Genomic DNA, 25,957 nt, shown 5'->3' with positions numbered 1-25,957 from the left:
AACTCACAATTTTTTAATGTTCTTTTTCACTGAACTTCTCTGAATAACACATAGTAAGAATACCATTAGAGGGAAATTAAAAACTCTTTACTTTTTCTGAAAATTTCACTGATGTTTTATCCTTGGTATTCAGTGCAAAATGGAAGCAATAGTATAAACCTTTTTACCTTTTAGAAATAGATTGATTACTTTACAATCAGAACATACGGATTGTATGCCTCCATTTTTCTGCATAAACATTGGGAAAAGCTTGTAGAACTCTTTTTATCTAAGGAGCTCCCCTAACTTTGTATGAAATGTCATATTATTTAATGATAATAATTTTCCTGCAATTTCTTTGAAAATTCCATTTTAAGACAGTCTGTTTCTTTTGAAAAATGTCTAAATTATGCTTTATGAATTCACCATGTCAAACAAATAACTGTTTGAAAGTTCCTAGAACAAATGATCCTTTGAACTGAATGAAAAAGTCTTCAGCTTCAAAGAGCACATGTGCTGGCTGACATATCTATTACAATATGCAAAGCCTTCCTTCTCTAAGGATGATTTGTGATTATAACATCTCCCTTCTTTTGATCACAATGCAGGAGTTTACACAGACAGTACATTCAACATACAAAGCTATTATGAAGCCTACAATTTTCTTGGGACTATATAGATGTTACAAAGACAAATTGCTGTCCAGAGGCTTAGTTAAATTGGCATTTTACAGAAGCGGAAGGCAGAGAAAGAAAAAAACCAAGAACTGCAGCAGCAGTAGTTTTGCCAGTGATCTATATAATATTAATTTGGCTTTTTATTTGCCATTATGATTTTCATGGGAGGTAAAGGATCCAGTTTTCCAAAGGATTCCTGCCCTGCAAGTCAACAACATTTGGAGATGTAGGTTCTGTCTAGTAGGAGAAGAAAATGGCTTCAATGGAAGAGATGGTGATGGAAGAGAGCCAGGCTATGCCTATTCTTATTATGGCTGCCCTATTCCCTTTATTGGGATTAATTTTTACCCTTCTGGCACGCAAGACTTCAAAGGTCTATGGAGATTCTCAATCATTCAGATCATTGTTGTCCAAAGGTGCTTTTTCCAAAAGGCAACTGAGATTTCTTGTTGTTTTTTTCTTTGAAAATGTTTTGCTTCTCATTCAGGAAGCTTCTTCAGTACTGACCTGATGAGAATCAAAACATTTTAAAAGAAAAAAAAACAAGAAAATCCATTTGACTTTTGGAAAAAGCACCTTTGGGACTTTGAGTTCAAACGTCCCACTTCCTTGAATTCAGAAAAAGTACTTCAGAGACAAGAAAAAAGTCTAAGATATGGTAAATAAAATGATAATAGCATATTGATCTCTAGCTAAATATAACTGAACTTAGATGCTTGTATGGATAGGTACAAAGTTACCAGTATTAATGCTATGGAGAGGAAATGGACAATTTCTTCTCCATTTTAGTGTTAAGTTATAAAATAGATAATGACAGGCCAGCACTAAGTTTAGGGAAAATGAAAATAATAAACGCTATTTTACTACTACCAAATGCATCTAATATGATTCTTTAGCTTTTATGTCTTTTAAAAAGTGTAAAAAAAGATAATACTTTGTATAATAGTTCAATAGGACTGGGAGTTATGAGGTGCACTTTTTCCTCTGGGGTTAATTTCCAGTAGTATTGGGGGGAAATGAAGAAACAGAACAAAGGACTGCATTGGCCTTAATCCAGTAAAACATACGTAGATTAAGGTGTTTTTTTTAAATTTTCATAAAGCCTACTTATCCTTATATTCAAAGTATTTTTCTAGCACTACTAATGTTGTTGGTAAATCCTTATGGTACTGTTAGTTACTACAGTGCATGCCTATGCTGCTGCCAGTTTTCATTACACAAGAGCTTTGTAAACATGTAGTAATAATGGGAGGGTTTGGGATCTATAGTCTAGTTATATATTTCCAAAAACAATTCAATTGAATAATGAATCCAACAGACTTAATTTTGAAAGGCCATGAAGACCATTAAACTCTAAGTGTCTTGAATCACTGAGATTCTGTTTGGATAGTACTACTAAAATTAATTTATTTTCAGGAATAAAAAATGAATGTATTTCAATATCCAATTGAAGTTGGTTTCTACAGTGGACATGATTTTATACCGAATTGAACAAGACCAAAGACAAATATAAATAATATACAATATTTTAAAAGCAATAACAGAACATCTTGAAAGTAGAATATTTTTATTTACAAATAATCTTTGCCCCCAAAACAACCTTATGGAAGCATTGTCATCAATATTAATAAAAGAGAACTGAAAACAATATTTTCATTCTACTAATTAATTAAACTGTTCCTTTTCACATGAAATTTTGTAATTTCAGGTGAAATAAATGTGAATAAATGCAATTTTTTTAAAAAGTTTTTTGCTATTTGTAGTAGAAGAAGGAAGGGGGAAATATATTTCTGTGTATATAGAAATATATTTCTACAGAGAAAATTATTGGTATTGATGTTAGAAATAGAAATAGCACTTAGACTTATATGCCACTTCATAGTACAGCACTCTCTAAGCAGTTTACAGAGTCAGCATATTGCCTAGAACAATCTGGGACTTCATTTTACCAACCTTGGAGGTATGGGAGACTGAGTCAACCTTGAGCCAGTCAGGATCAAACTCCTGGCAGTGGGTAGAGTCAACCTGCAATATTGATTCTAACCACTGCACCATCATGGCTCATTACAAAATGGAGTATCTTATTTTAAATTTTGTCAATCCTAGTTTTTGTGAAGCATGGCTTCTAGCAAATATATAATACAGATACACATACACAAATATGTGAGAAATATCCCCACATTTATTAGGGAAAGAGAAACCTCCAAAAATAGTTTAAAGCATAACTGACTGAGTTTATGCAATAAGCTACCAATAACATGGAAGTTCAACCTAACAACTGTGGGCTGTACAAACACATATTTTTTGCACTATACGACACTCCAGATTATAAGACGCACCTAGCCTTTGGGGAGAAAACAAAAATCTGCTCCCAGCCCCAGCACATGGCTCGTCAGCACTCTGCTCTGTTGTGCCCACCACCAGTCAGCTGAATGACAGATGGATCCCGGCCTCCCATAGCCCCTTTAATTAGTGGGCTGGCCAACCAGAAATGGCGCTATTGCTTCCTCCTCTATGTCTGCTGCCTCTGCCAGGGAATACTGGAACCTTTGCCAGCATTCCACAACTATTGCCATTGCCACCGCCTACCACCGCCGCTCGCCGCCACCGCCATTCACCTCTGTGGCTGGATTGGCCTCCTGGAATACAGACACTCAGCTCTTCCAGGTGGCGGGGATCGGCAGGAATGGGTGGCGGTGGCAATAGGCAGTGGTGATCCCCACCATCTGGAACAGCTGATTGGCAGTATTCGGGAAGGCTGATCCAACTGCCAATAGGTGGCGGCGAGCAGTTGCAGCGGGCGGCAGCAAGTGGCAGTGATAGGTGGCCACAATAAGCAGTGGTGGCAAGAAGCAGCAGCAGCAACAGGCAGCGGTGATAGGTAATATTCACTCCATGAGACGCACAGACATTTCCACCCACTTTTTGGTAAGGGAAAGTACATCTTATAGTGCAAAAAATATGGTACTTCCTCCCCAAATCAATCACTATTGAAGCCTCAATATTCATTGATGTGTTGCATCTTTTATCTAAGAAGCCCAGAATCATACACAACATTCCCCAACTCATACAATACACACATTAAGCACAAATGTCTTCCAGATGTGTTGGCTGACAACTCTCATAATTCCTGGCCAAATGGTGGCTATGCTGTATGGGAATTCTAAAGATATAAATCTTAAACATCTAAAGGGAACTAGCTGCGAAAGACTGGTATACTGTATACTGGCCAATATTTTGTATCAGAATCTCCATACTGTGTGGTGTACATTTTGCATTTTTCTATTGCATCTTTGAATCCTAGAGTTGGTAACCAGATAGTATTGTCTTAAGCAGAAAACAAAGCAAAATCTACAATGTCTCACCATCCAGTAAAGTTTTGTTTTTCTACCTTAATAGAAGAATTAAGGTTAAATGAGTACAACATTGCAACTGGCAATCACAACATTTTTCGTTAGTCAAATATGCCCCTAACATAGAAGCAGTGAAAATATAAACTTCCTAAATATGCATAATTCTACTCCACCGAGGCACATTTCAGGCACAATACCTTAAATGATCTTGATCTCCCAGAAATGCACAAGCAGCCTTCAGACCAAATTAGGGTCTGCTATGTTTAGTCTTCAAACCACCAAAGATCAATTCAAAGAATCAGAATCCATTCAATTTTGTTTTGGTCCTACCTTGGTTGAGATAAGTTAGAGTCTCTTCATGAAGCTTTATAGCAGGAGATGTCGCTGCACAGAGCACATATTGAAACGGAGGGAGTTTTGCATCATTCTCAGGGGAAAGTTGAGGCTCTTCTTGTTTAAAGAATGGCAGTGCAAGCACCTCACTGAAAATATAAAATAAAAATTTACTTAGCAATTGGTTGCCTTTTTTTACTGTACAACTACAATGGAGTTAAAGTCAGAATCGTCTGAACCCATGAGCATTTTTTCTGTGAACACATTCATTTAATAAGTTAATCTGTCAAAAAAAAAAACTAATGATATCAATTTCAATCCATTTCAATACGGCCACATTTATATGATGAAAACTGGCACAATAAACTCAATGATACACAAAGAAAAGGATTTAGAAATATATGCTGTGATGGTACTGTTTTTCAGGTAATCTTATTTAATGCAGTATCATATATTCTGTCATATTCATAGATGCAGACTGAATTATTTTTTAAAGAGTCATGTTAGTCTCTAGGAGCAGGAGCAGCAGGGAGCTATGTAGCATATTAAAGTTTAAGAAGTTTGCTATTCCACAGGCTTTTATGGACTCTAATCCATTTCATTGGATGTATGGAATCTAAGTGTTCAAAAAAATATGGGGAAAAACAGAAAGATGATGTATGTACACAGACTCTTACTATTGATGTGGAGAAAGGGTCGCAAAGTGTTTTTTTCAAAAGGCAACTGGACCTTGTTTTTCGCTTCTCATCCAAGAAGTTTCTTCAGCTTTTCTTCGGATGAAGAAGCTTCTTGGATAAAAAGCAAAACATCTTCAAGGAAAAACAAAGTCCAGTTGCCTTTTGAAAAAAGCACTTTGGGCACAACTATGACCTGGATGACTGAAAATCTCTGCAGATAAAAGGTAACAATACGAAAGGAAATATGAAATACATAATTGCTTTTTTTGCCATCAACAAAACACCATTGAAATATTCTACAAGGAAGAAGAGAATTAAAGGATTCAAACCAGACTTCACTTTAAAGTTATCTTTATGATAAAGATATAGGGACGCGATGGCTCACACTGAGCTTGTCGATCAGAAAGGTTGGCAATTCGGCGGTTCGAATCCCTAGCACCATGTAACAGAGTGAGCTCCCGTTACTTGTCCCAGCTTCTGCCAACCTAGCAGTTCAAAAGCACATAAAAAATGCAAGAAGAAAAATAAGGACCACTTTAGTAGGAAGGTAACAGCGGCATTTAGTCATGCCAGCCATATGACCACGGAGATGTCTTTGGACAGCGCTGGCTCTTCGGCTTTGAAACGGAGATGAGCACCGTACCTTAGAGTCGGGAACGACTAGAACATATGTGCGAGGGGAACCTTTACCTTTACCTTATGATAAAGATACACAGCTCATGTTAGAAAATAGTTCTATAATAATAATAATAATAATAATAATAATAATAATAATAATAATAATAATAATAATAATACTGATAATAATAATGATACTGATAGACTATATCTGCCCCGAAAATCAGGTGGCAGAGGATTATTACAAGTGAAGCAAACAGTTGAAGAGGAAAAACATGCACTGGCTGATTATTTAAAAGAAAGTCAAGAACATCTATTAATCGAAGTAAAGAACAAAAATCTACTGAAGGCCCAACAGACAAAACAAGAATACAGAAAAGATGTGATAAAATCAAGAATGGAGAGTTGGCAGAACAAAGCACTGCATGGTCAATTTCTGGAAAAAATAAAAGATAAAGTGGACAGTGAACAAACTTGGTTATGGTTAAAAACAGGTACATTAAAGAAAGAAACAGAGTCACTAATCCTGGCTGCGCAAGAACAAGCTATCCGCACAAATGCCATTAAGGCCAAAATCGAAAAATCCTCTGATGATGCCAAATGCAGACTTTGCAAAGAAGCTGATGAAACTGTTGATCACATACTCAGCTGCTGTAAAAAAATCGCACAGACTGATTATAAATTGCGGCACAATTCAGTAGCGCAAATGATCCATTGGAATTTGTGCAAAAATTATAATATTAAAACAGCAACAAACTGGTGGGAACATCAGCCTGAAAAAGTCACCGAAAATCAGATGGTCAAGATCTTGTGGGATTTCCGTATACAAACCGACAAAATATTGGCGCATAATACACCAGACATCACACTGGTTGAGAAAAATAAGGTCACAATCATAGACATCGCAATACCAGGTGATAGCAGGGTTGCCGAGAAGGAACATGAAAAAATCGCAAGATACCAGGACTTAAAAATCGAAATTCAACGACTATGGCACAAACCAGCAGTGGTAATTCCAGTGGTAATTGGCACACTGGGTGCTATTCCAAAAGCACTGGAATTACATTTAAAACAGTTAAAAATTGACAAAATCACCATCAGTCAAATGCAAAAAGCCGCACTGCTTGGATCTGCACGCATATTACGAAAATATGTTACGATGTCCTAGGCTCCTGGGTGGGGCCCGACTAGTAACCAATGCCAAATCCGGCGAAACAACTGGCCGCTGTGATACAATTATATAATAATAATAATAATAATGGACTTGGTAAATAGGAGACAGATTTCCCCAAATATACTTCAATCTATGCAATTGTTCTTGATAAGACAAGACACTCCAATATACTCCAATAATTCAGCACTGCAACCTCTTCATACCTAACCTCTCCCACCAAGAACAAGAAAACATCTTCTCTCAGTCTATCCTCCCAGAAACTACCATTCCTAGAAACTATTCCCAGTCTCAAAAGTGATTCAGACACACAAACAAACAAACAAACACACGTTATAAAAACAAACAAACTAGGTACAAAGACATGTGTGCATGTTTAATAGATCCAGGGATAAATCACTGGATCAGGTTAATGGTACCTGATAATATCTATATGCATAACCTATAGCTTGGTAACTGCAGAAGAAATCTATTAACTGTTCACTCTCTGGTGTACTCCAGAAAAGTTAGAACTAAAGTCTTGTTCAACTTCTGGTGACTTCCCTGACTATCCATGTATGTTTTTTCAATAGTAGTAAGGAAATAGTTGCCATTGCTTTCTTCCAAGGAGTTTTTTCACTCTATGTTTAACTACAGGTATTTCCCAGTGTCTGCCATCCAAATATGAATCATATTTGCCCAGACTTAAGCTTTTCTGAGATAAAGTAAGGTATACCAGGTGTGCCTCCAGGTGACGTAAATTGGGATTATATCTCCAAATTTCCAGTCATGTGGCTTTTAAAGACCACTCTTCTTGATTATAGATAAGTTTATGTTTAGTATTTTCAACACAAGTTGGGCCACATTCTAAAACTGTTTAACTAGTCATAAGATTAGGAACATATATGCCAAAAGTAAAATAGACGGAGTGTATATAATGGAAATTCCAGTTGGAAACCATGAGGTTTCAGGAAACTAATATTTTATAGTATTAAAATGAATTATGCTGCTTCTGTAGATTGTTGCAGTCTATAAAATGAATGAACAAAGCATAAATTGTGCCTTTTTCTAAGCAGAAGCCATTAAAATACTTACTTATTTCCTAATGAATCAAATTCATTTAACTTAATGGGCTTAATTTTTGCTTTTGATTCTAAATATTCAATATTAGGTCAACTGTCTTCCATAAATATTTGTGTGCATGTGAAAAAACCCTACATTTTCTAGATGCCACTACATCTACAATTATCAATAAACATCAACTGAAAATTAGAACAGGAAGGTGTTTCTCTTGTGCCTATACAGATTAATAATTCTCTCTTTCACCAGCAGGAAGATTATCTGAAAATTAGTTGAATCCATCACATGTTTGATAATAAACATGATAAAAGTTCTTAACTGAAAGAGAACGTGATTTCATTTTATGGAGAACTAAAGCTAAAAAGTATGTGAGCTGCAAAGTTAAACATGAAAATTTAGATAGCTTTGCTGGTAACTGACACTATCTTGACAATATTATTTATTTTATAGTTTGCTGAAATAATTGTTTTAAATCAGCAAAATAATACATTTTAAATCCAATATAGAATTTAGGTTAGCAAGAATCTAAAATATATTGTGTTCTTTTCTTTTTCAGGCCTACTATGTAAAGTCTTTACACTGTCTCAAAGTAGAGAGCTACCATAACGATAACTGGTGCCATAATGATAAATGTACCATAATGTATTAAAGGACTTAATAAACTTGTAAAAAGAGTGGATGTTATGACCACACAACCTCCTTCTTTTGCTAAAGCAAAAAACCAGAGTGAAGTAGTGGCTGAATGAGTATCCACCAATCTGGTGCCATTGCAGTATCCCCATGGTCATCATCTGATCAAAATTCAGGTTTGGCAACTGGCTTGTATTTATGTCCCAGGGTCATGTGACTCCCATTTGTAGCCTTCCCAGCTGGTTTCTGACATGCAAAGTCAAAGGGGAAAGCCAGATTCACTTAATAACTGAATGATTCACTTAATGACTGTGGCAAAAGAGGTCATAAAATGGGACACAACTCACTTAACAACTGTGTTGCTTAACCTTAATTGGGCTCAATTATGGTCATAAGCCGAGGACTACCTGTACTACATTGTTACAAGAAAATCTGCACCCGCTTCAGAACAGATTAAAGAATGAAGCGGATTGGAGACATGCTTAAGTTAGAAAAATGCCATATTTTGGCATTCCAAGTTGCCCAAAACCATGTACTCTCCTCTGAAAACATAAACAAGGGTTAATTTTTGAACTCTCAAAAAAATTTAAGGAAAGTAATAGAGGATATTTCCCTATTATCTGCTGGCATGTGCACTGCCTTTAATAGGTTCCACACTGAAACACCCATTGTTATATACCTCAAAGCTAAATTGAGATAGCTGTTCCAGGGCCGGAAAATTTTCCAAGTGGTGTGACCACTCTCTTCCCCCTCCCCCAGCCATTTTATATAGCATTTTTGCATTTCTTTTATGAAAAAATCCTTTACATATATTTGTTGTTGTTTTTTGAAAGATTTAGATTTATAGGCTTGACTCATCCCAAGGGCTGGGCTGGTAGCAGAATTGCAAAAGGTGAAATCACAGGGCTCCCCCTCCCAGAAGACTTGCTGTTTGCAGTATTACAAAACCAGACGAAAAAAGAAGACGAGAAAAGATAAAAGAATACAAGACCTACCCTTTGCCAGAATCATCCCACACTCAAATTCTTACACTTCAGTTCTGCCCATAAGCCCAAATCTAGATGTGGGTCTCCACACACTCACGTTATCTCCCTCATTCCCATGCCTCCATCTATTTTATCTGATTCTCATGAGAATATGCTAGTTCAATTCCAGTGGGAAAATGCTAATTTTAAAACTTCCAGTGAAGTTAAGGAAGTATATGAACAATGGGATAATAAATCTCCCCCATTTAAATTGTATGTTCAGTTTCACATTCAAGAATCTATATAAAATCATGCTGTTTTCTTGATCAGAAAAGGAATATCCAAGAAAGGAAAATTATAATTATATTGCTAGCAATATTATTTAGGTAGTAGAAATATAAGAAAGAAAGGTCATAATGCTGCATTTAATTTTAGTCTGCTACTGATTTGAAAAAAAAGGCTAGAAAGCATGCCTTAGACTAGAAAATCTGGGCTGCAGAACATTTCTTTCAAAAATCAAAATTGGTAACCAAATGAAGAATGCTTACTCTTCAGGTTCACTGCTTCCATAACTAGCACACAAGGTAATCCTTGAATTACGACCACAATTGAACCCACAATTTCTGTTGCTAATTGAGACATTTTAAAATGAATTTTACTCCCTTTTATGACTTTTCTTAAAACAGGTTAACAAAGGTTGTTAAGTGAATCACTGTGTTGTTAAGTTATTAACAATTATTAAGTGAATCTGGCTTCCCCATTGACTTTGTTTGTCAGAAAGTTGTAAAAGGGTCATCCTCTCCCATTTATTCTGGTTTCTTTTTAGAGTCAGCATTGGAAAAACTTAGGAATTTTTTCTCCCTACTTTCCTTCTCTCCTCCTAATGTTAACAGGATTAAGAATATAATTCTGTGCACACTTAAAAGTACAATCAGAAATAAGCACGTGGGGTTGGGTTCACACATTCTGGAAAGCCATTAGGTAGCCTGGTTTGATTCAGTGCTGTGTAAACTCTGTCACTGTGGCTTATGCAAGCAACAAAGCAGGGTTGTGAAGTTACCTAAAGACACTTACCGTATATACTCGAGTATAGGCCGACCCGAATATAAGCCGAGGCACCTAATTTTACCACAAAAAACTGGAAAAGTTATTGACTCGAGTATAAGCCTAGGGTGGGAAATGCAGCAGCTACCGGTAAATTTCAAAAATAAAAATAGATACCAATAATGTTTTTGAATATTTATTTCAAAGAAAAACAGTAAACTAGCGGTGTATTCAATGAAATACTTCACTCACCTCATGATGCTGATGTCCCGCTGTGATGATGATGTCCCGTGCAGCCGCGGGAGCGATGTCCCGCCTCCTATGACACACGGCACAGTGATTCCTATCATTGGATCACTGTACCAGAGGAGGTGGGACATCACTATGTGGCTGCTTGCCATAACAAGGAGGAGGTGGGACATCGTTGCAGAGCGGCAGGAGGGGGAGGAAGGGGAATCGTAAGACAGCCCTGCATTACATTAGAACGTGAGGAGGGGGGATGGTGCGGTGCGCGCTGCGCGGCAAACTGACACAGAGGGAGGGGAAACTCACAGGGGCACTGGGCCATTCACGAGTGTCACCCAGCGGCATGGCCCCGCCCCTTTTTCTCCTCCATTTCGGGCAAATTTTTCACTGACTCGAGTATAAGCCGAGGCGGCTTTTTTCAGCCCAAAAAGTGGGCTGAAAAACTAGGCTTATACTCGAGTATATACAGTATTCTGTACTAGGATTTTCTGTAACCCAAGGAAGCTTCAGATTCCTATGAATTTAAACTCAAATTAAACAAAACTATATTGTCTTTTTCAAGAAACTCTATCTTGGTCAGAAATAATTCAGATAAACATCATTAAAAAGAGCGACTCAGCATTAGCCTCAAAGGATTCCGTCTTTCACACAAAGAGATTTGAAAACATTGTAAGCAGTACCTGGGAAATCACATGTGGATGGAACTTGACTCTACAATGAACATCAGCTTCCACCAAGCCTGCTATGAATTCACCTTGGTGGCAAGACAATTGTTTTACACAACTTGCTCATCAGTGGTGGGTTTCAATTTATTTTACTGTTTTGCTCATGTGATGCTTCTGCACAGGTGGAGGAGCATCCAGGTAGGTGGGCGGAGCCTCCTGCTGCTACCACTATCAGTTCGCCCGATCTGGGGCGAACCGGCAGAAACCCACCTCTATTGCTCATCCATGGTTAAATGAATGAATTTACTTCAATTTCTGGATTTGCACAATATACTATATCATAAACATAAACATCAAGTGGCCTGGCTCCATGCAACATGCTGGCTAAACATGATTAGCCTGAGTGTCCTGTACCATAATGTTATTATATTAACTGAAACATAAGATTGAAACAATGATAATTTCTACTCCAGTCCAGCAGTGGTGTCTCAGATTATTCCTGTGCCTTTCAGAATTGCCCAGAACAGAAAAATGTACTGTGTTTAACAAAGATCAGCAGTGATGAGAGAAGCTAAAGACAGCTGTGTCCTCCCAATACATGAAAGTAACAACTTCAGCAGGGCAGGCCCAGCAAGCTGACAACGATCATAGCAGGGTTCCTTATCTTACAATTATATGGCTTCAGCAAATTCAGAAGAACTTGTGTTTGCCTCTGGGAAGTTAAGCTTCCCAAAGTGACATTATCCACATTTGTGCTTCAATTATTTACTTACCCCTTTCAGATCTATTGAAAAGTAAGTAAGTAAGTAAGGATGACAACTCCCAGACTTTTTAATCAGCAGGATGTGCTGCTGGCTGGGGAAATCTGTAAATTGACTGGAAAGATGAGTGGGGGAAAGGTGTACTAGTTGATAAGGATTAAGAAGCCTGGCTCCTAATTTAAGCAAATTATCACATGCTTTAACTAGATTAGAGCTGGCAAAATGTTATGCAACAGGTCTCAGGCTTCATTTAAGAGCAGCATACATGATAATCTCTGAAAAGTTCACTTCAAGTCATATTCAGATTGTGGTGACATCATAAAAACATGAGGTTTTCTTGGTGCATCACTACATTTTTCTGGGATGTTTTGTTTTCTAATTAGCATACCTATTGGTATTCCTTGTAAGTTTTTTATCTAAATAGTAAGCTAAGCTCCAAGTTTAGAAAAGATTGGGTAGGTGCTGCCAACTTTTGAGACACACTCTAATCCTTAGATAATGAAATTAAAACTTCTAAGCAAAACTTTAGTGGATGGCTTCTCAGGCACAATGACTAAATTAACACAGAAACAAAGGCAAGCCAAACAAATAATATGATTCGTGAATCTAATTTTACTCAACCAATTCTGCTTTCCTTACTCTCAGTCCTATCCAATCTGATGAAGACTTCTGTGAAGTCTAAAAAATTATTTACTTATTATGGCATTGTAATTAGCTTTAAAAAGATGTTGCCAAACAATGTATTTTTAAGCAGCATGAACAATTATACATTTTTTAAAATGATTCCCTAACTACATACATAAAATCATATTAAAACAAAGGAGTTCTTCACTTATGGCTTGCTGCTTAGGGGGCTCAAATGAAGACCTTCCATTTGTTATTTCATTGTTCACTGTCCTTTTTGCTTAAAGATACTTAAGCAGAACATGACTAACATAGAAATAAAGCAGGAAAAAACTGGATTCATCAAGTCCAGTACATAAAATGAATTAAAGGAACTACTCATCATGCATAGAGGAGTGGGGGTAGAAGGGGCAGGGTTGAGGCCACAGATTTAAAGAACCATTAGACAGTCTTTTAAATCAACAAGTTCTTGGAACTTCTGAAAGAACACTTTGTGTCTTCCAAATGTGTTCATTAAATGGATTTACTTCAGGCAACCTCATTTGAGCATCTTTATTCAATATAACCAATAGGTTATTTTCTTTTTAAAACCATCTACATCTAATTAAGAAGGACTGGAATGTGAATTATGTTTCTTTTTTTTCTGCAACAAACTAAGCATGTTTTATTATATGAAAGTTTTGTTGATCACAATCTGTTTAACAAAGAGTTTTCACATACCTGATAGAGTGGATCATATCCCCAAAACTTTTATGCTATAATAAATTGAACAATTTTTAGTCTTTAAAATTGGTTATTTTTCTTTGCTTTGAAATGTCATAAGACCTTTTGTTTCTTAAACAGCAGTGTGTCTATAGATACTCCAGTGAGATGGTTGAAGCAAGGATGACTTGCAGGGACAGAATGATTTAATGAATAGTTTTGTGGAATGTTGATTCAGTTACATTTACTTTTCCCCCCCTTATCTCCTGCTTTCCTTTTCTTTTACTTCTTGTGGGGTTCCCCCCCCATGCTTTGCATTAGAACTGCATATTATGACACAGATTTGCATAAGGAACTGCAGCAAAAACAAAGGTTTTGAACCTTAGAAACGAAGACAAGAGACATACTATATAACCACTAACTCTTGCCTTATTTTCAAATGTTTCTGCTTCTATCCCCCACTTTTTGGTATTACATTTTTCTTTTTTGCTACCACATCTTTCAAATTGAAAGTTCCTTTGGGTTCATTGATTATTGGATTCTAATAAACATATGATGGACTAAAATCCATACATTTGTATGTAAATATATAAAGTTGCAGAGATCTATACGGAGAGCTAGTTTGACGTATTGCTTAGGGCATCCAACTAGAAAAAGGGAGATGGCAAATTTTAGTCCTACCTTAGGCAGGACATCACCTGGGTGATCTTGGGTAAATCACTATCTCAGTCCTATAAAGAAGGCAATGGCAAATCGCTTCCAAAAATCATTGCCAGGAAAACTGAAGGGACTTGTCCAGGTAATTGTCAAGAGTCAAACACTGACTATAAGCCAAGGCATATACACACAAAAAAGAGACTTACAGTATAGGTTACTGAAAAGATATGTCTGCCAAATTAGAATAGCATTTAGTGAAAGTATTTATTCCTTAGTAAATGTATTAATCTTTTCACAAGATAGTATATTACAAATTTCAACATTGACTGCCATACTGACCTTCCCACAACAGGCAGTGAGGGGAAAAAGTATGAGATAGGCAACTGCTGACAATTTTAAAAACCATAATTGACAGACACAAATGGGGGAATCGCACAATACCAGATTGCTGGTTATTTAGTCCAAATTATATGGTGCACCACCTTCCCATTTTCAGATCCCACCATAAATCAGTTTCCCTAAATCACACATTTTTAATTAATCTTAGTCTGATCTGAAATAGTTAACCCACACCCTGATAGGAAATAGGAGCTGTAATCCACAGAGGTTTTCTGTAATGTTCACTTCTTTAAATATTTCTCAGATATCCACTATGGGGGATGGTCATTAGGTACCCTATAATAATATTCCACTACACAGAGAAAAGGCAGCAGTTCGCAGAGTGTGAAACAGCCTAGATACATCCCCGTAATGCAAACAAGCTCCCAGGATGGAATCAAGGGCTTCAGACATTCTAACATTCAGGAAGTCGTCCCCACATAAAGACACTCAAGCAGCGTCCTTGTATAACTTGGATGTCCCAAGGGTGCTTTTTCAAGAGGCAACTGGGCTTCCCGCTTTTTCTTTGAAGACGTTTCGCTGCTCATCCAAGGAGCTTTCTCAGCTCTTCTTCAGAAAAAGCACCTTTGGGACAACCACGACCTGGATGAGAATCTCCATAGACGTATAACTTGGATCTTACACTCATATTGATCTGGGGGAAAAGGGCGAGGTCCTTGTTAGCAAACCTATCTATTCACTTCGGTTGTATTTTCCCCCTTTCGGTTCTTTTGTTGTTTCTTCCACCTTTCATCGTATGATGTCAAATCTTTTCGAAAGGAGAGGAGTTTACGCCGAGTAGCCAATGCCCCGAAAAGCGCCCTCCTGCACCGAGAGTGCGATACATACATACAGTACAAAACCACCCGAACTCCGGACGCAGGTTGGTTCTTCCTATAAAGCTCTCTCACCAAACGCCTCTCACCAAAAGCTCAGGATCCCTCCTGAAGAGGACACGTTGGATAACACCGGCTGGTTTGCGCTTGTTAATGATGCCCTCGGGTTACCCCCGCGCCCCGCGCTTCAGAAACCTTCTCCGATTCGCCCCCCCCCCCATTCAGACTGAAGCGACCCCGACCCCCAAACAATGCAACGCAGCCTAGCCAAAGAAGCGGGCGGTGGTTTTTCCTCAGCGGCCACTTAGGATTCTCCTGACTAGTTGACCCGCCACGCGCGGTTTTCTTTCCTTTCCTTTTCCATTCCATTCCTTCCTCCTTTCCCTTTTTCCTTTCCTTTCTTTTCCGCCTTTCCTTTCTCTTTCCTCCTTTCCTTTTCCTTTCCTTTCCTCCTTTCCTTTTCCTTTTCTTTTCCTCCTCTTCTCCTACCCCCCTCCATCCCCTTGGCTCGTGGGCATCCCGCGCCCTTTTCTCCGACCCTCCCGCGGCTGCTCCCCTTCGCCTGACTCACCGCAAGTAGCTGCCCGTCGAATGCTGGTTGTAATGCTCCGGCTGCGAGTGCCAAAAGAGCATCTTTGCCCTCCGCTCGCCGGCCAAGCCGACCCCCGAGTCAAATCCTTTCGGCTGGGTCGAGCTGCCCCCACGAGGCGTTCAGGTCACTCAAGTCGGGAGCGGCGAGGCAGAAGCGACGGCAGCAGAGCCTTCGAACAGTCGGAGCCGCGCTCAGCTGCGCTTTTATTGGTCAAGCCGCGTGAGCCGCTGGGCGGCCGCTCCCCAGCGCTGAGGTCAGCCGCGAGTGCCTTCGGCTTTCCCGGTTTTTTTTCCCCCTTCCCCTTCCTCGCCTCCGCCCCGCCGTGACTAGGCGCCGGTTCCTTGGCTTGTGGTCGCCCGCGGCATAAGGTGGAAGAGCTGAGGAGGAGTCACCGAAGCAGAAGGGAGAGGGCTGGCGAGGGAGGCGCAGCAACAGAGCGGGAGGCGGGCGCCTCTTCCCCGGAATACCAACCCCTCGTTGCGTCCCGTCCCCTCCATTTGAGGGGTTTGACATTCGGTCGCCTGTTTGGGAGAGCGCTTCGTCTCCCTTAGGGGGCATTTTGCAGCCGCCCCCGTAGTTCAGCCGAGGGAGAGGGCCTTCTTCTTCGTGGGTTCTGGATGGGGTGGTGGGGATTAACTGTGGCCCCTGAGGGAGTGAGGAATACCTCCATCAAATGTTTGAGTCAGAATACCCTGCCCTGGGGGAAAAAAACGCGCTCTGGGGGTTTGAATTACTCCGGGGAAAGGACCTTTTTTGAGTCAGGTGGGGTTTAAATTTTATGTTCTGTGAATTGGGATTTGAGGGGAACTGAAGTGGGTTTGTTGAAGAAAAATAGGGAGCTGTGCCTCGGTTTACCCAGTTGACTGGATTGAAGGAGCTACATATACTGCACACACAACAACAACAATGGCCTGTAGCAAATACTGGTAGGCCTCGATTTAGAGCACTTCATTTAGTGACCGTCCAAAGTTATGTCACTGGAAAAAAGTGACTTCTGACCGTTTGTCACACTTAATGACCGTTGAGGCATCTCCATGTGGTCCCGTGATCAAAATTCAGGTGCTTGGCAACAGACTCATATTTATGACGGTTGCATTGTCCCCAGAGTCATGGGAATACACCTTTGGCAAACTTCTGACAAGCAAAATCAATAGGGGAGCTAGATTCACTTAACAGCAGTGCTACTAACTTAACAATGGCAGTGATTCCCTTAACAACGGTAGCAAGAAAGGTCCTTAAATGGGGCAAACTTCAGTTAACAAATGTCTCACTTAGCAACCTAAATGTTGAGCTCAATTGGGGTCATAGGTCAAGGTCTACCTCTACAGCTTAAAAATGATCAAAGGGGCTGCTTTCTTTGCATATTGCATGGTTATGCAGGGCACTGAAAACTGATTTCTGGAGTTGGGTTTTTGTGGTTAATTTTTAAGAGCTGCAGGTCCTCAGGTCTCCCAAACAGGAATCCAAAGATAAGATAACCCAGTTCCATGCAACTCCCCTGGAGTCTCATGCAACTCACTAGAGAACAGCCTAATGCTGGGAAAGATGGAGGGCAAAAGAAGAAGGGGACGGCAGAGAATGAGGTGTCTGGATGGAGTCACTGAAGCAGTAGGTGTGAGCTTAAATGGACTCCAGAGGATGGTAGAGGACAGGAAGGCCTGGAGAAACATTGTCCATGGGGTCACGATAGGTCAGACACAACTTCGCAACTAACAACAACAATGCAACTCCCCAAAGGCAACTGCTGAAAAGGCAGACATTACATGACCTGAACCTGTAAACTAGCCAGCCACATTTTAATCTAGTGTGTTATGTGAGAAACCACCCTATGTGACTGGTGTATGGTTCAGAGTGTTTTGCAAACGCAGCCTGGCTGAATTGGAAAAAACATGGTTAAGGTAATCCGGTAAGAGAGTCAAACAGTCTAAATTAGGAGAGAAGATGTTGAGACCAAGGAAAAACAATGTCTTACAACATACACCATTTAGAAATCATTTGAATAAGTGATTTAGAATGAGTTAAGCATAAATAAATTTGGGCAGAATGCTTTGAACTAAGATTGTAGGGGGAGGAGAGTTATCTAGTACTTTCCTGCTCTTTGTGTTCCTTTTCCATAGCAATGGAAAATTGCCATGAATTAATTGATACTTTTGTATCAATTGTAATTGATACAATAACTTTGTATTATTTGGTCTTCAAAGGGTGCTCAGTGGCTATAAATTCAATTGTTGTTGGATTTTCAATCTGTTACCATTCCAATATTAAGGGTTAATATGTATTATCACAATAGATTTAGTTTCGTTAATATCTTTTTAGCAGCAGCAATACTATTGCATTATATTAATCAACATCTTTCTAGTCTACCTTGTAATTGCTACTTTGGGTGGTTTAATTGCCCATTTTTCATATTTTTTATTGTTGTTTGTCAAACCTACTAGAGGAAAACACCACAAAAAATGAAATTCCTTTTTGTGAGATCAACATATTTAAAAGGGGGAAATAAGCATTGACTGAAAAATATGACACAGCACCAAAGAATTTGAAGTATCCTTTAGTTACATATATCCTATAGTTTTACTCATATTTAATCTCCATTTTCTTCTCAAATTAACACAATTATCTTTCTACCAGTATCTACATAATCTATATTGGAATATGGCCTCCCATTGTAGATTCTGTGGAGCACAGTGAAGAATGAAAATGAACCGAGCAATACAGCTTCAGTAATACCTGAGCTTGTTTATGCTGCATAAACACATCCCTGCTTACCGTATATACTCGAGTATAGGCCGACCCGAATATAAGCCGAGGCACCTAATTTTACCACAAAAAACTGGAAAAGTTATTGACTCGAGTATAAGCCTAGGGTGGGAAATGCAGCAGCTACCGGTAAATTTCAAAAATAAAAATAGATACCAATAATGTTTTTGAATATTTATTTCAAAGAAAAACAGTAAACTAGCGGTGTATTCAATGAAATACTTCACTCACCTCATGATGCTGATGTCCCGCTGTGATGATGATGTCCCGTGCAGCCGCGGGAGCGATGTCCCGCCTCCTATGACACACGGCACAGTGATTCCTATCATTGGATCACTGTACCAGAGGAGGTGGGACATCGCTATGTGGCTGCTTGCCATAACAAGGAGGAGGTGGGACATCGTTGCAGAGCGGCAGGAGGGGGAGGAAGGGGAATCGTAAGACAGCCCTGCATTACATTAGAACGTGAGGAGGGGGGATGGTGCGGTGCGCGCTGCACGGCAAACTGACACAGAGGGAGGGGAAACTCACAGGGGCACTGGGCCATTCACGAGTGTCACCCAGCGGCATGGCCCCGCCCCTTTTTCTCCTCCATTTCGGGCAATTTTTTCACTGACTCGAGTATAAGCCGAGGCGGCTTTTTTCAGCCCAAAAAGTGGGCTGAAAAACTAGGCTTATACTCGAGTATATACAGTAAATTAGAAAAGAACTTCTAATGGAAAACAATCGTTACATAGCTCCTATAGATATATATTTGTTAGTACCATGTTAAGGTTATTCTCATTTTTTTTGTATACAGGTGAAGATATTTATTGTTGTTGATGCTTACTTTGTTTATGTAAGTTTAGTTATTATATGTTTGATGCATCTTGGAATCTCTGCGCAGCAGTATCTCATATATTATAAACAGATCCATTCCCTCCTAAATCTGTCTTCTCCTTTAGAGCACTTTATTGTAAGATGATGTCTGTGTCTGTGATTGTAAGTTTATTTCCTCCTAGCTTGATAGAAGGAAATAGAAATGCTGGACTACTTTTGTAACATGTTGGGAAAGAGGAAGGGTTACACAATACTACAAGCACAGAATATCTGCACATTCTTGCTTTGCCAAGTTAATGGGTAGCTACCTCCACAGAGCATTAATTGGAGGTTAGCAAAAGGATCAAGAAACTGATTATATTGTGATAAATTAAATATATCGTTTGTTGCTAGAAGTCAGGGACGTGCAGTCACTAAAGGCAGGGGAGGCGGGGCCTCACCAGTCTCCTCAGGAAAAGGAAAGAATTTTTTTTAAATAATTAAAGCCAAGGTAGTTGCTACCAGACTCCAAGTCACAGTGGCTTGGAGTCTGCTTAGTGTTAACTATAGGAGGAGGCGAGAGAACTAGGGGTCTCCTTTGCATAAGGAATTTTTCGCCTTTTAAAAGTTAAGCAAGGATTAAAAAGCGAAAAATTTCGTATGCAAAGGAGGCACTGATTCTCCCACCTCCTGATTTGGGAGCAGCGAATCATGCCTTGCACTTGAGCGACTGTGCAATCTAGCAGCAGGAGCCTTGCTTGTAAAACGCTCCTGTGTGAGCAAGTTCAACTCTCCACTTTGCATCACGGGAGCCACCAAGAGCAGAACCATCAGAAGACTTAGAGGTCTCTTATTTCCCCATTAACCTGCAATATCTTTAACTAGCTAACATTTAATATACATTTAAATTTGTACTGAAATATTTGTTTTACAAGTTTTTTATATATCAATATCTATTTTAGTTTAAATTAATATTTGCAGAGAATGATTCTCAAAGTATTCATATAGCTATGGCTATGGAAAATGATAAGATGTTAGAATGTATTCCAAATAATTGTCCAGCAGGGCACTTTGCATTGCGGGAGCCACCAAGCGCCTTTGCTGCAGACCCGGGTCTTGGCGGTTCCCACGATGCAAAGTGCCCCACCGCCACCAAGGCTGACCAAGGCCCGCGGCATCGGTGGCGGCGTGACTGTCAGCCTCGACGGCGGCGGGGCACTTTGCATCGTGGGAACTTCATTGGCCGCTGCTTGCCGCTTCCTCCGCTGCCACCGCTTTACTCTCTGCCCTGGCCGCAGCTTATGCCACATTAGGAGTGCTGCCCTTTCCGAAAGCCCCGCCGAAGCCCAGGCACTGTGTCTGCTATAGAGCGGGACGCATCCTGCCTGTATGGCGGGCACAGCGGTGGGGCTTCAGTGGGGCTTTTGGAAAGCCGCGCCAGGGCTTTGCCTCACCAGCCATAAAGCTCACCGCACGTCACTGCTAGAAGTTTAGACATTAATGGCTATGTGTTGTGTTATTTTGAGGGGACAGCACATTTACACTGTTATACAAGCTGTATACTCACTACTTTACATTGTAGCCAAGTGTAATTTTTTCAGTGTTGTCACATGAAAAGATATACTTAAATATTTACAAAATGTGAGTGGGTATACTCATTTCTGTGATATACTGCATATCTTCTATGAAAGACTGTCTTAGTGGCACTCAAAATTTAAAAAAAATTTTTTTTTCACAATATGGTTTTGAAGAGAAAGCATATTGTAATATTTGAGACCCACAATTATAATGCCATATGAAAAAGAACTGAACATGTAATGTGAAACACAAGTAGCCCCTTTTCTTAATATCTCTACTCTTGATAGAGTATACAGAACTTCTGTTGCTGCTTCATTGTCCTATTCAGGAAAATGGTAATGGGAACACAACTTGCTCCTTCTACGGTATTTTACTTTTTTCTCCTTTTACTTTTGATTTAGATGAGCAAAGCAGAGAAAACCTGAAGTGCCCCCTCAGGCTAGAACAAATGATCATTCATAAAAAGTTCACAAAGTTGACAAAGACAAAAGGAATTTATGAAAAACTACTATTCTTCTTCATAAGACAAGGAAGTAGGTCCCTATGAAATTATTGTCTTATTATACAGGGACTATATTATGCAATTATTTATTAATTTATACTACCCTGAATAATTATTGTTCTGTCCACTATGAGGTATAATCAGTCAACTGAATAGTACTGTATATACTCGAGTATAAGCCTAGTTTTTCAGCCCACTTTTTGGGCTGAAAAAAGCCGCCTCGGCTTATACTCGAGTCAGTGAAAAATTTGCCCGAAATGGAGGAGAAAAAGGGGCGGGGCCATGCCGCTGGGTGACACTCGTGAATGGCCCAGTGCCCCTGTGAGTTTCCCCTCCCTCTGTGTCAGTTTGCCGCGCAGCGCGCACCGCACCATCCCCCCTCCTCACGTTCTAATGTAATGCAGGGCTGTCTTACGATTCCCCTTCCTCCCCCTCCTGCCGCTCTGCAACGATGTCCCACCTCCTCCTTGTTATGGCAAGCAGCCACATAGTGATGTCCCACCTCCTCTGGTACAGTGATCCAATGATAGGAATCACTGTGCCGTGTGTCATAGGAGGCGGGACATCGCTCCCGCGGCTGCACGGGACATCATCATCACAGCGGGACATCAGCATCATGAGGTGAGTGAAGTATTTCATTGAATACACCGCTAGTTTACTGTTTTTCTTTGAAATAAATATTCAAAAACATTATTGGTATCTATTTTTATTTTTGAAATTTACCGGTAGCTGCTGCATTTCCCACCCTAGGCTTATACTCGAGTCAATAACTTTTCCAGTTTTTTGTGGTAAAATTAGGTGCCTCGGCTTATATTCGGGTCGGCCTATACTCGAGTATATACGGTAATTTTATCTGAATTTCTTCTTGATTTTGTGGAAATGTCAACCTTAAATCTGATGCTGAAGTAAGATAGACTTCAAGTTCCCATTTCAGCATAGTTTCTTGATGGTCTCCCTTCATTTGAGATGTCTCTCAGATTCAAACCTTTTTTTTTATTTTTACCTGAACAAGATGGAGTTGGACAAATCTCACCCTGATTTCATGAACTGGACTATGTCACGCTCTCTGCTTTGGGACAGAGGCCATGTATTGAATTCTGGGATAGAGAGGCTGAGAGAGGCTACACTTGCAACATAACCATTTCTAGGAAACACTGGAATAACTTCCTTAGCAGTGGCATCATAACACCACAAAATAAATGCTTCAAGTGCCTTGACATTAGGAATTACTGGAGAGAGCAGAATATGGGCATGAGAAATTGCTTCTTTGAAATTGCTTTGGCATGTACCCCACCCATATATATATATATATATATAACGAAAACCATGGCCATGGCAAAATGTTGTTTTTTAGATCGCCTAAGGGCTGTCAGGGCAGAAAACATTCTTGTTGCATCTTCTCATTGCTTTTATATGATAAGCCAAATACAAGGTTTTTCATTTATGCAAGCATCCATTTATAGTTTGCTATTCTATTCTATTCTATTCCACACAGTTATACTAGTTAGCTTCATTAGATAATTTTTTTAATCATAATATCAAAAGATATGCATGTGGTTTCTTATATCAGGTGTTGTGTATTCCATAGCACTATTTCCCTATTAATATTTGTTTTTGCTTTTAGGTTTTATATAAAAGCAAAGTGTAGATATGCTGCACAGCATTTAAATGACAACTGTTCAGTGAGAACAAATTATAGATTACATCTAGGGACATTTATTCATCTGCCTTCCACGCTGTGTATTGGTACTATATAAACAACTACACACACACATACAAAAACAAAAAAATAAGAACAGAGGCTATAGTTTGTAAAAAATGTTTTCTGGTGAAACCCATATTCTGGTGCCTGTGTGCAGATGCACAACAAATGATAACTAATACTACTGTGTGTGACTTAGCATTCCTGCATGTCTTATGAGTCTGATAAGAATTTAATCTTAAGACTCCTTAATTTCTCAATTAAATTTCATAATTTAGAGTATAAACTTTTAAGTTAATGTTTAGCATGGGGTCAAATATGATATAGCAAACTTACAACATTTTCTATTGATCTTGTACAAAAACTTGACAAAACTCTTTATTTCCTCTAAAGATTAAGAAAAAGTAATAATGTATAATAAAGTAACAAATGCTCCAATGTTCCTGAGTGGCTGACATTTTAAGGCAGAATCATACAGAGAGGAAAAGCATCAACACAATTTATTCACCTCCTTATTTTTCCTCCGTTCTCCTATTCCGCCCATTCGTTGAAGGAACCACTATGCCTTAATCTAATTTAAAGCTTTTGAATCTCTCACTCTCTCTCTCTCCCTCCCTCCCTCCCTCCCTCCCCCCCCTCTCTCTCATGCACATGCACACACACACACACAGACACACTCTTTCACATTTCCCTAACCAAGAAAAACATTGAATATGTAAAAACTCTGGCATCCCATTTGCAATTGGACAAGTATTCCTTGTTAACAATTGCCTCATTTAGCAACCCTTTGCAGTTACAACAATGATGAAGTAACTTTATAGTTAATTCTCTCATGTACGACCTTTGCAGTTCTCTAAAGCAAAGGTGTAAGATCATAAGCACAGGTGCGAGTTCACTTTTTAACCATTTCCTTTAATGACTGAGTTGTCGGTCCCAGCTGTGGTTGCTAAACAAGTACTGTCCAATCCATACCTATGCTATCAGTTGCTATTCATAAGTATTTGTATGTTTTATACAAAGGAAGCATAGAAATTATTTGAGCATTACTTTTTTCTTGTTGTTGTCATTCCATTTATGCAACATCCAATCAAGGAAATGCACAATGAATAAGATTGGCTGAAAATGATGTGGATGGTGGGAAAAACTTTCAATAACCAACAGGACAGAAGGTGAGAAAGAAGAGGCATACAATGTGGTTAGACAGGTTATCGGAAATCTTGATGCTCAGAAGGAAATAATGGGATCTCTCTCTAGCGCAGTGATGGCGAACCTATGACACGCATGTCAGTGCTGACACGCATAGCCATTTGGGGTGACACGCACAGGATTTCATGCGATTCATCCTCGGCTCCTGCACGGCCGCCGAGGATGAAAGAATCTGTGCTGGAGGAACGGGGGGGCGGGACGTGTGATCTCCCCCGCCCACACTCACTTACTGTATCGCCGCCGCCCCTTTCTGAGCGCAGGGGCTGCTGGTAAGGCGTGCGTGCCGTGCGCACACACGTCATCAGTGCGGCGAGGGAGGACCCACAGGAGAGGAGCGCGGGAACAGTGCGCGCCTCTCTCCAGTCAGGCCGGCACAGAGAGTCTACTCCTGGGACTGTCGGTTACGACCGCACCACACTTATCTCAGTTCACGGCAGGGCTGTGGAGTCTGCTGCTTCCAGCTCCATGTCCTCATCAACATGCCGCTCCGGCCCGCCCCCGCTATGAATATTCATATTCTTCGCCCTCGCGTCACTAGGAATATTCATAGCAGGGGCGGGCTGGAGCGGCATGTTGATGAGGACGTGGAGCTGGAAGCAGCCGACTCCACAGCCCTGGTTCACGGCACCCCAAACAAGTTCAATAATATCAAGGGCAACATACGAAATCGACTGATGAACAAAGAAGTTACTAAGCAGGTATGTTAAATAATTTGTTTTTGGTTTATTAAATACAATTATATATTGCAATTATACATTTTTGTAGTTTAAACTATAAATTGCGCAAAATTATGTTTTTGTCGAAGTGACACACAACGCGAGTTATGCTCGATTTTTTGCCGATTTTTGACACACCACGCCAAAAAGGTTGCCCATCACTGCTCTAGCGGCTCTAAGCATCTGGCCTAAATACCAGGAATAGATACCATCGTTCTAATACATTTTCACTGTTAGGTTACAATTCTATGACTTGAAGAATAGCAATCAGGCATCATAGAGTAGTTAGAAGCTTCCTCTTTGTGTTTATCTATTTAGCTATTTAGTTATCATCTATTAATCTAATATTATGGATGTACCATATGTTACTGCTGCTATTACTGAATTGAAATGCTAATAGTTAATGGAATTGATGTCCATTAATAATCTGTTGTATATTGCAATAATTTTAACATTTGTCACTACTGCTTACTGAATAATGTCCTTCCAAAATGCAGAATATGAATTTTGGACCTTTAGTAAGATTTTTTGACAAACTACTTCTGACCAGAGGGGGTATTCAGCAGGTTCTGACCAGTTCTGGAGAACCGGTAGCAGAAATTTTGAGTAGTTCAGAGAACCGGTAAATACCACCTCTGATTGCCCCCCCCCTTCTATTCTCTGTCTCCCGAGTCTCAGCTGATTGGGAGGAGATTTTACAGTATCCTTCCCCTGCCATGCCCACCAAG

The 25,957-nt window shown here is 39.6% G+C and overlaps 1 protein-coding gene across 1 annotated transcript in view; it reads right to left on the bottom strand.

The window, feature by feature from the left end:
• TFCP2L1 (transcription factor CP2 like 1) overlaps positions 1–16,324 on the bottom strand; it is a 45,562-nt gene extending 29,238 nt beyond the window's left edge. The window contains exons 1-2 of the mRNA XM_032236635.1: positions 15,947–16,324; positions 4,340–4,491 (exon numbers count right to left, since the gene is read on the bottom strand). Of these exons, the coding sequence (XP_032092526.1) occupies positions 4,340–4,491; positions 15,947–16,008 (214 nt within the window). The 5' untranslated portion in view covers positions 16,009–16,324. The remainder of the gene's footprint in view (positions 1–4,339; positions 4,492–15,946) is intronic.
• Between the last annotated feature and the right edge of the window lie 9,633 nt (positions 16,325–25,957).

This window comes from Thamnophis elegans, chromosome 1, assembly GCF_009769535.1.
Source record: "Thamnophis elegans isolate rThaEle1 chromosome 1, rThaEle1.pri, whole genome shotgun sequence".
Lineage (NCBI taxonomy): Eukaryota > Metazoa > Chordata > Lepidosauria > Squamata > Colubridae > Thamnophis > Thamnophis elegans.
The sequence above is the reverse complement of the archived record's forward strand: the minus strand, read 5'-3'. Positions and strand labels throughout refer to the sequence as shown.